The sequence below is a fragment of the Macrobrachium nipponense genome, chromosome 2 (genome assembly GCF_015104395.2).
Source record: "Macrobrachium nipponense isolate FS-2020 chromosome 2, ASM1510439v2, whole genome shotgun sequence".
Taxonomy (NCBI): domain Eukaryota; kingdom Metazoa; phylum Arthropoda; class Malacostraca; order Decapoda; family Palaemonidae; genus Macrobrachium; species Macrobrachium nipponense.
The window spans coordinates 112,690,023-112,704,358 of record NC_087201.1 but is presented as its reverse complement, the minus strand read 5'-3'; the positions used below and the strand labels follow the sequence as shown (position 1 = coordinate 112,704,358).

The 14,336-nt window shown below is 36.3% G+C and overlaps 1 protein-coding gene across 1 annotated transcript in view; it reads left to right on the top strand.

The window, feature by feature from the left end:
* The window catches only part of LOC135221276 (endoplasmic reticulum transmembrane helix translocase-like), a 354,729-nt gene that overhangs the window by 175,003 nt on the left and 165,390 nt on the right, over positions 1 to 14,336 (top strand). Inside the window, exons 12-13 of the mRNA XM_064259089.1 lie at positions 7,311 to 7,486; positions 9,337 to 9,474. Coding sequence (XP_064115159.1) covers positions 7,311 to 7,486; positions 9,337 to 9,474 — 314 coding nt within the window. The remainder of the gene's footprint in view (positions 1 to 7,310; positions 7,487 to 9,336; positions 9,475 to 14,336) is intronic.

The window sequence follows — 14,336 nt, the reverse complement described above, 5'->3', positions numbered from 1 at the left end:
CAGGGGATCCATTTGCTGAGGTACCTCGACAACTGGTTGGTCTTGGTGGATTCCCGGGAGAGAAGTTGCTGCTGGACCAGAGACGTCATTCTGCTTCGGTTTGTACTGGAACTAGGCATCAAGGTAAACGGAGAGAAGTCAAACCTCATACCCAGTCAAAGGATTCTCTATCTGGACATGGTCATTGATACGCCAGTTTCAAGAGTTTTCCCGTCGGATCAGAGGTTGGAGAAGTTGCGAGTGGTGGTGCACGACTTCCTATCGCAACCACATCAGCTAGCTCATCAGTGGCGGGTACTTCTGGGAATTTTATCTTCTCTAGAGAAGCTGGTCCCTCATGGGCGACTTCATAAGGGTTCCTCTGTTTCTGGAGATGAGAGAAGATCTTCATTGGTGGTTGAACAACTGGAATCTCTTGAAGGGTGTTCCTCTGCGTTCTCTTCCCCGGACTTCTTTCTTGTTTCAGACACCTCCCTCGAAAGTTGGGGTGCTCATTTAGGTGGCCTCATTACTTCAGGTGTTTGGAGATTGGAGGACAGACAGCAGTGTATCAACGTCTTTGAGTTAAAGGCAGCCTTTCTGGGTATGAAGGAATTTCAAGAGAAAATAGAGGGTCATTCTGTTGTTCTCATGTCGGACAACACCACAGTGGTCGCTTATGTGAACAAGCAGGGGGCCTGGTTTCACGTCAACTTCATACCTTGACAGTCGAGGTTCACCAGTGAGCAGTCAGCAGTTCGGTAGAGCTCTCAGCCAGGTATATCCCAGGCAAAAGGAATGTGGTCACAGACAAGCTCAGTTGTCCTGGATCCTCTGGCATTAGCCCCTCTGTGACCACAGGCGGAATGGTTTCCAGAGGACAGCAGGGCATATGTCCAGCAGTTTCAAAAGGTTGACCTTTGCAGTTTACCAAGGCAAATGGGCGATTTACTGTAATTGTTGTCATAAACAGGACTTTTTGTTAGCATGGGGTGTACGAAGAAAGAGATGTCCAAGAATACAATCTCTTTTTTGGATACAGGAAGCCACGTCTGTGCAGGCTAGAGCACATAACGTTAGGGGTATTGGTCCCTCTCTGGCTTTCAAGAAGACTTTGGCTGTTCATAGAGTGCTGAGTGCTGTATTTGGTTACACCAGTCCACGTTCACCTCTTTCTATCCTCAAGATGTTGCCCACAGATCTATGGACACGTTTTCTCTGGGTCCTGTGGTGGCTGCCCAACAGATTGTGTAACTCTTCGTCCCCCTAACAGGGCATATTTATCTTACCTAAGATGATTGTGTGAATGAGAGAATTAGTGAGTTGGCTGGTATCTTTCTTTCTCTTGTACCTTTCCTTCTTCTTTCGGGCGAGTTGAGGAATAGACACGTCATTCGCTGGACTGGTCTGATACAGGTGAGTAAGGTAGTCATACTGATAGTTTGGTTGCTTGGCATGCAAATAATGAACCCTCTATTTGGTAGCATATGCTCTGCTCCTTAGCAAGTTGGAGTCAGAGGTAGTAACGAACCCTGGCACATTTGTTTGTTATTGGACTGTCAATGTTTCTCTTTAGTTCCATATGCAATGATTCGTCCCATATATCATTGTATGTAACCCAGTCGCTGAGTTGTTGAATATCACTGTATCTAGCTTCTCATGGGCATCACCCCTCTCCGGTAGATATTTCTTCTGAGCAGGACTGGTGGGTAGGGTCCCCCAGCCTGTTTAGGATGTTCTGCACCTCCCTCCAAGTATAAGTCTATCCTGTTGTTTAGACCAAAGGTTTGTTCGGGTATGAACAAATGACAAATTTTCTAAGACAATTTGTATTTTTCATTGCTACAAACCTGAGGTCTTAACATTGCACGGCCCACATTTGTCTTCTTAAAGACATCCTGGGTTGGGAATGACTGAATGCAGTGGGATGGGTGTGTGGTCCTTGACCAGTTTTCACCCGATTTACACACGAGTTGCCAGATCTCACAAGATTCCTTGCTTTTCATCTGCGATTTAACCAGATCCAGCTAAGCGCAAGAAAATTATCCTGTTGTTCAGACCTCAGGTTTGTAGATATGAAAAATACAAATTGTCCTAGAAAATTTATCTTTTTTACATAATTTTCTCTCTCTCTCTCTCTCTCTCTCTCTCTCTCTCTCTCTCTCTCTCTCTCTCTCTCTCTCTCTCTCTCTCTCTCTCATTTGTAGTTAGCAGTGGATAATTTTAAATTTATCTAATTTTACCTTTACTATCTAGAACTGTAAATGCACCATTCTAAAACCTAGACACATAACTAATATTTGTATTAGTCCAAATAAAAAGCACTGTTTGTTCATGAAAAGGAATTTCAGAACAAAGAGAATGTCAGAATAAAGAATTTCTTAAAAACAAGGTTGAGAGGACTTCTAAAAATAGATTGGTCGGATCAAGTATTCAAACTTGAAATAAGCATTTCTTAGCATTTTTGAGACTGTGACCAAACCTTTTGCGAAAATTTGACTTGCACAAGGGGGTCTGGAACTTCATCTTGCGTAAGTTCGCGGTATTACTGTACAGGCAGTCCCTGGTCATTGGCAGACTTGGTTAATGGCAATCCAGTTTTATGGCACTTGTCTAATGCCATAAAATTGGCAAATTTTGGCACCAAGAGGCTCCAATAAGAGAGTTATGGTGCCATAACATACCCAACAGTCGCTAATAACCGGTTATCGGCACCGCAAGCACCACAAATTGCCGAGTTTTGGATATTGGAGGTTTTTGCTTATCACAACCTCACTGAGAAGGGGGAGACCCTCCCCCATAACCTGGGATTGCCTGTATAGTGATTTGGGAGCCAAAGCTTCCTATGAGTTAGAATGTAATGTTCTTTTCATTAGGTTTTTTGCTAAGGACTTTTATGCTAATTTCTATCCTTGACATAGGACTAGTGGCTACAAGTTTTAAATTTGGAAAAAACTTATCCTTAAGTAAGTCACTGAAGCTACATAGTGGCATGGTAATCTTGTGTATGCTATGGTTTATCTTCATGGTATGCATATTTAATACAATTATTGCAGTGTTAACTCCTGTAGTTTCTCCAGGGGATATGTCCAAATCAGTCAGTAGCCTTTTTTTGGCCTACTGTACCCCTTCATTCTGCTGAAATGGGAAAGGGGGGCCCACCCTTCAAAGAGACCTCAGGTACCTTCAGACGAGGATCTTTGTACTTAAGTGACAAGCCTTCCAAGGCAGCAGTAATAGCCAGTGGATTGAATTCACTGGTAAACAAACACTTTTTTTTTTTTCTTTTACTGAATATTTTGTTACTGAGTAGCCTTTAAAGGGTTGGCTGATTTCCACTTTGCCCACCTCCTTATTCAAATGTGGGACTCAGCTATATAATGGAGAGGTTCATTTAGAAAATATAAATACTTAATTTCAATGCATTTTTTAAATAATACTTGCCTCTTCATTATACAATTTGCCCATTGGTTCCCTGTTGGGGGGTTGGAGAAGTAGATGGACAGAAAATGAATATTCATAGAACACTGAATGTTTTAATTTTTTTGAATCTGTTACACTACCGCTGGTACAGAAGTAAAAGCCATATGATGGAGAGGTAAGTACTATATAGAAAATAAATCTTAAATAAAGTATTTATAAATTTTACTGTTTTTTGTCTCTGACAAGTTCTTTGTCTCAATCTAAAAATTGGCATATCTATTTTGGTAACTTGTTTTATTGTCAGCATTTAAAAAAAAACAATAGAGATTTATTAAAAAATTAGAAGTTCCCCATATTCATTATTTCTCCCCAACCCTCCCCTTTTATTTTGAAGTTGCTACAGGTGATAATAATTGATCCTGTGATTCTCTAGTCATAAAACAGTTCCCAACCACAAGGTTGCCTTAGCACTACAGTTTATTAGAATTGTCTTTAGTGCTCTTAAGGGTTCAAATGAACACTTTCCTCTAGGTTTCCTTAAAAGTTGAAATATTTTGCAACTCTAAAGCCCCTTTCCCAAATACATTTTCATAAGAAGGTTAGTCAAATGTTAAAGCTTACTTCTTTTTCTGTATTAATTAAAATAAAGTGTCACCTCAATAAACAGACAGCTTGGAAGTTTGCCCCATCCATATGAAGCAGCTAAAAGCCTCTCCTAAGCAGTATTTTGTACTTACGTGTATTCAATTTAAGGCATTGACTTAAATATTCATATTCAGAGTTGTAGTGTATTTGCAAAATGAATTGCTTCTAAAACTGAATGTACTTGTACCTACATCTGCTTACAAGATGTGTAAAGAGATATATATGAAACCCAGACAACTTCAATAAAACAAACTCATATTAAACTTAATTTCTCGAAAAGCTTTGTAACACAATATTGAGAGTAATGCATACAGGCGGCCCTCAGTTAGCGGCAGGGGCTCTGTTCCTGGCCACCGACGCTAAGGGATTTTAAAGCCTACGGCCGCCGCACACTTTCTTTCAAAATTCTAGACCAGTTACCAGCACCCTAGACCAGTCAAACGGTGCCGTAATCCCACAATTGTGCAATAAGTAAAATTATATTTATGCAGTATAGTACTTTAGAATTTACTGTACAGTAGATTATAGTATTATAAATACTGTAAAGTGAAAAAAAGCCTAGCTTTAATCCTTTGGGTGTCTAGAGTATGTAAAGATACAATAAGGTTTTATACAGTGTACAGGTGGCGGTAGTGTTCATGTTACGATAAGTCGTCCTACAATAATCCGATTTTATGAGAGACCCAATTACAATAGCCTAACTTTATCCCATCTTCTAATTACATAAATTCAAAAACAGCAAAAGGGAATGATGAAAGTATGGTTTTAACGTTGTACTCGTTGCGTAAACATGTACTGCCATGAAGAACCGAACGAGAAACAACAATTTTTTTTTTCTAAGTACAACCGAATTGGATAACATCCGTTTGGCTTGTATTTCAATCATTGTACTATAGTACACTATTACCGTAGTTGCTATAAGTGACATTATGTAGAATAGAACTGAGATATCTTAATGTAACCACTTTATTTGAGATAGATGAAAAATCAATATAGATCAAAGATCAATCGGGAAATATACAGTTAAATTTAAACCTAGTTATAACTGAAGCTGTGAAAACTGTTCAAGCTACTAATGACTATTATCGTGCCTTGGCAACAAGGATAAAACTCCAGTAAACGTATGCCATCAAACGCAACCGTAGATAAAATTGAGATAAAATCATTTTAATCAAAACTACTGTACTTGAAAGAACACATTTTACTGTTGGTTTCACGCCAATATAAGATAAATAACGTAAAGTTCGAATTATGATGATAAAGAAAAATTGCAAACGGAACCACGTAATTTTTGTACGCAATAAACATGCAGCCAACGTAATCTGTTAAAAAAGAAAAAAATTAGTTCACAATCACAACGAGGCCTATTCAATTCATATTTCCACCTAAAAACATGTCATATAAGGAAAAATAACTTTGTCTCATATAAGTCAAGTATCTAGATATTCGTTTATGCTACCTAGAAGCAAGAAAATGTGCTCAGAATTGTATTAAATATGGCGAAACAAACTTGTATTCCCCTGTCAGCTGATTTCAAACCAAAACATTGGCCGCTCCGCGGAATACTGGCTTAGATTTGCCGTAGTATTTTATAATACAATAATATGAGAATACGTACAATATTATTGGATACAGTGAAGTAATGTATAACTTTTTAAAGGATTTATGGAAAAGATGCATGATTAATAAAATAACACCATGCATTTTTGGGAACAGTGGCAGACAAGAACGAACAAGACAAAACATCCTCTGACAACGTGGAGCGTAGTTACAAAAGGCTGCCTTAATTTGTATCATATTTATGTACAAAAATAAAAATACCCTATACGTAATGTATTTTCATGCACATTTTAAACTTAAAAGTATGAAAGTTTATAAAATTGACACATCAATCGCTAAATTTGCATTCTTTTTAACGTAATATTTTCGGAAGAGCGGCAGGAGGCGGCTTACAAGAATGAACATGAAAAAACATCGTATTTGATAACGTGAAGGGCAGTTTCAAAAGCTGCCTTTGTATCATATTTCTGTGCAGAAGTAAAAATACCCCATACATACTACATTTTCATACATATTTTAAACATAAAAGCATTAGCATTTATAAATCGACACATCCATAGCTAAATTTACTCTTACTTAACTCGATATTTTCGGCATATATTTTACCCTAATACCTATGTAAAAACTCCATAAAATTTTTAATGTCATTTGCATAACCTTTATGATCTGAACGGCATTTCTACAAATGTATGAACTCGTTAGATATAATGGCGCTAGCGGCGCTGTTGACCAAAAATTGTGCCATAAAAATACCTTAAAATGCCTTATTTTTTTAATGAATATTATTGATGACAGCCGTAAAACCGATTTGCCGCTAAGCGATTGCGCGGTTAACCGTGGGCCGCCTGTACATGTAATTATACATACAGGCAGTCCCTAGTTTACAGGGGCATTCCATTCCCGACAGCATGCCGTAAGCTGAAAATAGCCATGAACCGGAACATCTAATTATAATAGGAATAAATAGTGCTTATGGTGCTGAAAGCACCATAAACCTGGTAATGTCCCCATAAACCTGCACCGTAAAACTGCTTATGGCGCCAAAAAATCAGGTTAATGGTGCCGTGAGCCAAGCCCATAAAGTTGAAATGTTGTGAGTCGAGACATCCGTAACTTGGGGACTGCTTGTACCCAGTACACGTGCATGCCACACTGAAAGATATGTAACATACATTAAACCATATATTGTATGTAACACTACATTAACACATATATATTGCAAGTACAGTACTGTCAGTAAAAATAATGTAGGAGAGAGAGAGAGAGAGAGAGAGAGAGAGAGAGAGAGAGAGAGAGAGAGAGAGAGAGAGAGAGAGAGAGAGAGAGAGAGTGTTTGGACCTACAGTAAGTATGTATTGTTTCCTAACATGATGCACAAAAGGGAATGCATTGGTTTTGTGTGTTTGTTTACTATCCACCCTCACAGGCACAGCCAGGAAAGCATCAGTCAACGTAGTGCGTGCGTTCATTCATTCACCCCTCCACCCTCACAGGTGCAAAAAATAAAGCCTTGGTCTGCTGTCCATTAAGCCTATCGCACTAACTGGATTTCTCCAGCAAGTACAAAATATTTTTTTCATTTTTATTAGTTTGTAGTGTCCATTAAAATCTGCTAATTTGAGGTGCCACTAGAAACCAATAGCTTTTATATTATGGAATGTTGTCAATACAGTATATGTACTTTATATTTTTATTTCTTTTAGGTGAGGCAGTTGTTCCAAGGAAAGGCAAGGCTCCAGGCATGAAAATTTTTCATCGTTTTCATTTCTCATCGCAGCTGAAAAGAATGTCTGTAATAACAGGTTACACCCAGTCTGGTTCAGCTGATGTATTATATTTAGCCACTGTTAAAGGAGCACCAGAGACATTAAGGCCAATGGTATTTGACAATTTTATTTCTGTTTCTGAGAGTATTTAGGTGCAAAGTTCATCTTGAGTAAAAATTGTGTGTGATTTTGTTCTTTAAGGGATTTTGCCATATATGTACAGTATTTAAATATAGTACTATACACTTACAGCATTTTGAAGACTATGTATGTGTCTTCTTACACTTTAGTATAGTAGTACATAATGTTAAACCATTTATTTAGGTATGAAAGAAAAATTGGTGATAAAACTACAGTTACCCAGAGTACAGGGTATGTTAAGTGTCTTAGGTTACATGACATACAATTGAATAATGGTAAGACAAGTTGGCAAGGATATAGAGAGTAGAGTTTTTTTTTATTCATATCTACTGTATATGCCAGCATATAAGACAACCTGTTAACCTTAAAAAAATCTCCCCCAAAATTAGGAGTAGTCTTACACGCCGAGTATAAAAAGTAAACCTTACATCCTTCTGAGATTTTCAATGATTGGCTAACCCCTGAAGTGTCATTAGTTGTATCAATAGTTAACTACCGTCACAACTATTGACACAAACAAAACATCTGTAATAATAGTAAAAACCTTAAGTGAATCACTAGTGACACAACTGTTGATACTGTCAACAAAGCAACTGTAATAGTGTGGATAATAACCATAATTAGACATTAGGATAAGCGAGCTCTCATTTTGGTACGTGTACGATCTCTCTGTAATTCTAAAAACCGAAAAGCTCTATAAGCCTAAATATTTTCTGGAGGATATGATCATTTGCAAAAGTTAATGTATTCCAGATACACAATGTCTTCATATGCCATTTGCATTTGATATTGTTTACATTCTCAAAATCTAGCTGATTGAGTACTATCAATATCTTTTTTGCCATTAACTGGTAGAAGAGATGTAATTCAGAGATACTTTTTCTTGTAATTTAACAAAGTTGGGTTTAAAATGTGCATAATACTGATTGTATAAGCATTAAGTGTTATTTCGCCAGTTCCAGACATTACTTTCACCTGGTCCATTATTCATTTTATTTAGCCTCGGCTATAAACCTGCAGCGTCAGTTTAGTACTTGGAATCTTTATTCAGATGTTCATTACATGAAGAATGAGTAAAAATGTATTTTTTTTTTTTTTACTTTTGAAAGCCTCTGTTGAGAATTGTCAACGTTTAACAACATGATAACTTGAATGTAAACGCTTGACAGTTACGGCAAATTGCGTCAGCAATCAGCTGTTTCTCAATTCTGTTGTTTATGTCAGTACAGGTTTACAATGGCTTAATCCATAATTCTCCCTAAAATCCCCGTAATTTTGGGTTGTGGGGAGAGAGAGAGTAAGTCTACTTCCAAAGGATATAAGTACTCCACTGACAGTGATGTCACTGACGTTGAGTATTTGTCATAATGTTTACCATATATTTTTCCCTAGGGAATACAAAAGTATTTATTTTTTAACGGTTTGAAGATACCAATTTTACACATTTTTGGTATGATAATTCCAATGATTATTACTTTCATCATTTATGTACTAACTTACATCAGCTGATTGATTTATGTAATTTAATAAATTGGGGGTCCTTTTATATGGTAAACATACCTTTCAACCTACAATTTTACATGAAAAATTGGTGGTCACCTTATATGTTGGCATATACGGTAAGAGAAATTGTTGAAACAAAAGAGGAAATTTTCTGCTTTGTATGTGATATTGTTATCATCAGTGTTAATGAGTGTAAATGGTAGTGGATGAAGCACCAACGTAACATTGATGATGTTAAGAGGTTAGGTTAAGTGGTCATTCATTTCATCATTGAGGCTAACATTGCATTAATATAGAAACTAATTTTTATTCCCCTTAGTTTTCAACTCTTCCACCGAACTACGACAGTATATACTTAGAGTTGTCTCGACGTGGGGCTCGTGTTTTGGCTCTTGGCAGAAAGGAGCTTGGAAAATTATCTCATGCAGAAGTAAGTATCTTTCTTTCTTTACTTAATTAGGTATACAGTGGACCCCATATTCGCGGTCTCCCAATTTGCGGATTTCTCTCTGGACCCTATCTACCCATTATTCACAGGAAATTCACGTATTCACAGTATTTTTATATGAAAAATATCCAGAAATTCCTGTTTTTTTTATCAATTTCATCATAAAATACACTTTTGTGATAAAATTGTTATAAAAACCAGGTATAAAAATTTATGGGGGTTCCAACTATTCATGGATTCTAAACATTCACGGGGGGTGTCTGGTACACATCCCCCACAAATACGGGTGGACTACTGTAGAACCTTTATGAGCAGCCTAGATTACTTTAAAGGAGGACTTTTGACTCTGATGCTCAGGTCCTCAAGGTCGGGTCCCATATGGGAATAGCGCACGCTTTTACAAACGCTTTTACATCACCTTTTTTGTTGTTGTTTACTTAAGTTTTTTATAAATGATATTTGATTCCATCCCCCAACCCCCCAAAAAAGGAAGGTCTTTTATCACTGTTCTCTAATAAACATCATTTAAGTATTATTTTGTTATCAAAGCTTAGGATAAATAAAATCTTGATTTTTTTTTTGTCTTTTACTTTAATTTTAATACATGAAATCAGTACAATTATTAGATAAAGAGGCAATATTTTTTATATAAGAAGGATAAAAATATGATACCAATATAAGAAAATGATGCAGTAATAATTAAAATTGGTTTTTCTTCATGAGTAGAGACTTATTTGTTTTCCTTTTTTAGTTTTAATATATTAGTAGAGATATCAAAATGTTGAATAACTTCCGAAGTGATCTTCACACATTTTTTCAAATTGTATACTAGTAATTGCATAAGTGATCTGTTAAAGAAAAATGGTGCTTTATTTCGAGTTTGCTAACATGTAAAGATCATCAAATAAATTGTTATACTACTGCAATTCGTTATTTGTAACATTTCACCCACCCAATATATAAATGTTTTAAATTTCCATTACATCATTGTTTTAGTTCAAATGTATTAGAAAAATGAGATAATGATAGATTAATAGCATAATTCTGGCATAAAATTGCACCACATTTGGCATATATTCTTGCTATTTAGCGTACATCTGACCTGGACCGACTTGCATAATTTAGCAAAACTTGTTGGTAACAATGGTGACGCCACTCTTAGCATAGTTTAAAGTCTACAGCTACTGTTAACAAACAGTCAAATATGTGTCTCGCACACCTTGTGTGCATTTCGTTTGCGTTTTCGGCGGTATTTACTGTATACGCAGTTACCTTTTTATTCATGATGGGTTCCAAGACAGCCACTTCACCCAAGGCGAAAAGAGACGGAAAAAGTGTTTTTGCATGGCATCTCACGTTTTCCTTCTTCAAAATGTTTCCCCCATTCCCAACTCCAAAATAAACCTTAAGTTTCATCTATCCTCTCCTCTATAAGACGATGCTCACACATGAGGCATGCATTTCAGTAGCAGATGCAATACATATTTAAGTGTTAGGTTTGGAGTGAAGGCAATGTTACGTACGTAGGTTACATGGGCAGTTTGATAGCGAATGGAATCTTTGAGCTTTGTTAAGCGTGCCGGTAAATAAGATGTTAACCATAGCTTAAATCAGAGAAGCCACTATAGTATATATATGCATAGTAATTAAGACAATTCTTTTATGCCTACTGTAATACGTCAATGTTTACGTGTGAGATTTGGTAGTGAAAACACTGTTACATGCGTAACATGTGCGGTTCGGTAGCAAAGCAGTCTAAGCTTTTTAAGCTTGCTAGTAAAGAAGAGGTTAGCCTTAGCTAAACTCAGAAGCAGCTATGGTATACAGTAATTATAGAAATCAAATTGATTCTTTTATGTCTACTGTAAAAATACGTCAATGTTTATGTGCGAGATTTGGTAGTGAAACCACTGCTACCTACGTAACGTGCGGTTCGGTAGCAACGCAATCTTTAAGCTTTATTAAGCTTGCTGGTAAAGAAGAGGTTAGCCTTAGCTGAAATCAGAGAAGTCGCTATGGTATACGTAGTAGTTATAGAAATTAAGAGATTCTTTTATGTCTACTGTAATATATAAGTCAATGTTTTTATGTGTGAGATTTGGTAGTGAAAACACTGTTACATACGTAACATGTGTATTTTGGTAGCAACGCAATCTTTAAGCTTTATTAAGCTTTGCTGGTAAAGAAGAGGTTAGCCTTAGTTTAAAATTCAGAGAAGCCGCTATGGTATACTTAGTAGTTACAGAAATTATGACTCTTCTTTTATGTCTACTGTAAAAATACGTCAATGTTTACGTGAGATTTGGTAGTGAAACCATGTAATGTGTGTGGTTTGGTAGTGAAACCATGTAATGTGTGTGGTTGGGTGGTAGCAAAGGCAATCTTTAAGCTTTGTTAAGCTTGCTGGTGAAGAAGAGGTTAGCCTTAGTTTAAATCGGAGAAGCCGTTATGGTATACGTAGTAGTTACAGAAATTATGACTATTCTTTTATGTCTACCATAAAAATACGTCAATGTTTACATAGGAGATTTGGTAATGACACCAGTTTACATATGTAACGTGTGCGCGGTAATGAACGCAATCTGTATGCTTAGTTTGTAAGCGTCCCCGTAAAGAGGTTAGCCTGTATTAAACTCAAGAGATGCTGGTACGTAACGTAATGGTATAGTAATTATTGAAATTAAGAAGCACCAGGGCTGCTCTATGGTACATCCTTTCATGCCACATCCTGCTGACTTAATGTAGGCAATTTTTCATAAATTCTTGATAAAAAATATAAATTGGGTTTAATTGTAATAGTTTATTAATTCACTGTAATAATTAGACATGCTTTTCAATGTTTTATTATGTTAACAACACGTTTTGTGCTTGCCCACTACACTACAGTCTACTGGCATAGTTACCTATGTAGCCTATGGCGCTCGGTCTACAATCGGATGGACGTAGACCAGTTTTCTTTTATACAGTATATTATACATTTAAGTATAATATCCTGTATAAAAGAAGTCAAGCAAGAGCCTTAATCCCATGTAATGACACAGTCAAAAGGAATATCATTGAATCTTGTTTCATCAAGTCAAATAATAGAAATGTTCTAAATTTAAGTCTTGGTTTTTTTAAACTTGATGCTTTCATAATGAAAAAAGTTGTAGATAAATATAAGCACAAAATTAATATAGCATTCAGTTTTTACATGTTTTGGACTGTAAAGATACTTTGTAATTTCGGTTAGGGTCAAATCTTTTTAGGTTTGTGACCGTGTGATATCCGATAATCCTTGATTATCTCTTTTAATTTTTACCCTTTTGACAATTAACCATCTGGTATTCTTGATCTTGTTGTGTACCTGAGACCTTTCTCTCCAATTGTATTTCATTAGCTCCTTGACAATGTCTTAGTAAAGACGAAAGCACTTGGATTTCTGACTATCATTTTCCTGTGGGATTCGCTTATTTATGAAGGCACGTGCATCTACTGTGATTTTTTAAGCATAATGGAAACCATACACAACTTCTATGCCTTTTCTTTGAATTTTCCGAGCCTTGTTCTATTTGTGACATCCTTCTGTAATGCTTTTATCATCGCTCACAAACTGAAACTCCGACTTAACTTTCTACGGAAGTGTATGAACGAGCAAGTGATGCCCAAGTTGATTTTATCAGTGAGAATTCTTCGTCTAGCAGAGCAACCTTTCGATGAGTTTCAACGCATCATACTTCAGAAACACATCGACATCACAAAAGTGGAAGTAGATGATGTGTTTCGTACACTTAGAAGCAGACGGTATGGCTTTAATCAGACGGATCCTGTCGATTGGAAGAATCGGATGCTGGATTACTGCTACGGAAAATTAAGAAAGTGCTGCAACCATCTTGAAAGGAAGCTTCAAGTCAAGCTGAAGAATCTTATTGCTGAAAGCGACTGGACTAAGCATGCCAATGTGGACTTCATGATTAATTTATCAGACAAACCAGTGGATAGTGCTACGACAGTGGCTTTGGGATATGGGTTAAGCTTTGGTGTATAGTATAATGGTAACCTGGACTGTGTCGACATCTCAAAATCATTTTATTATTTAGAAAAATTTAATCAAAACCAATGCTCTGATGATATCAATATTTGTAAAGGTATTGTGTATGGTGCTATGCGTAAACCTTCTCCCACTAATGTACCCGTGAGATTTCTCCAGCTTTTAAGAAAATTAAAGAAGACGAAACAGTGAAAGTGACTAAAGCAGATAAATCTAATGCAGTGATAATAATGAATAAAAGTGACTATATAAGTAAAATAATGACATTGCTAAATGATACTGATACTTATACGAAACTGAGGTCTGACCCTACACAGACAGTGAACTCCCGTTTTAATAAACAAATTAAATCCATTTTGAAGGGCTTGGACCATTTAATTAAACAGTTTACACCGCAATGCGCCTCCCTACCTTATATGTATGGTTTAGTCAAGACACATAAAATCAATAACCCTATCAGACCAATCATTAGTTCAGTGGGCTCAGTTACGTATAATTTATCTAAATGGCTTGTAAAAATTCTTTCTCCTTTGGTAGGAAACATTTTAACACGAATGTTAAGAACAATATTGATTTTATAAACAAATTGAATAGTTTAAATTTGAATTTTGATTTTAATATGGTTAGTTTTGATGATGTCTCTTTATTTACAAAAGGGCCTGTAGATGACTTACTTGAATATTTGGAGGATGAATTAGAACGTCATGACATTCCCTTAAGTTTAGCAATCCTCATTAGTCTCATAAGTTTATGTATCAAAGATAGTACTGTCCTTAGCAATATTTACATGGAATTTTTTGAAACAAAACTCTTACCAAGAATTTTGTCCTAAAAAGTTATA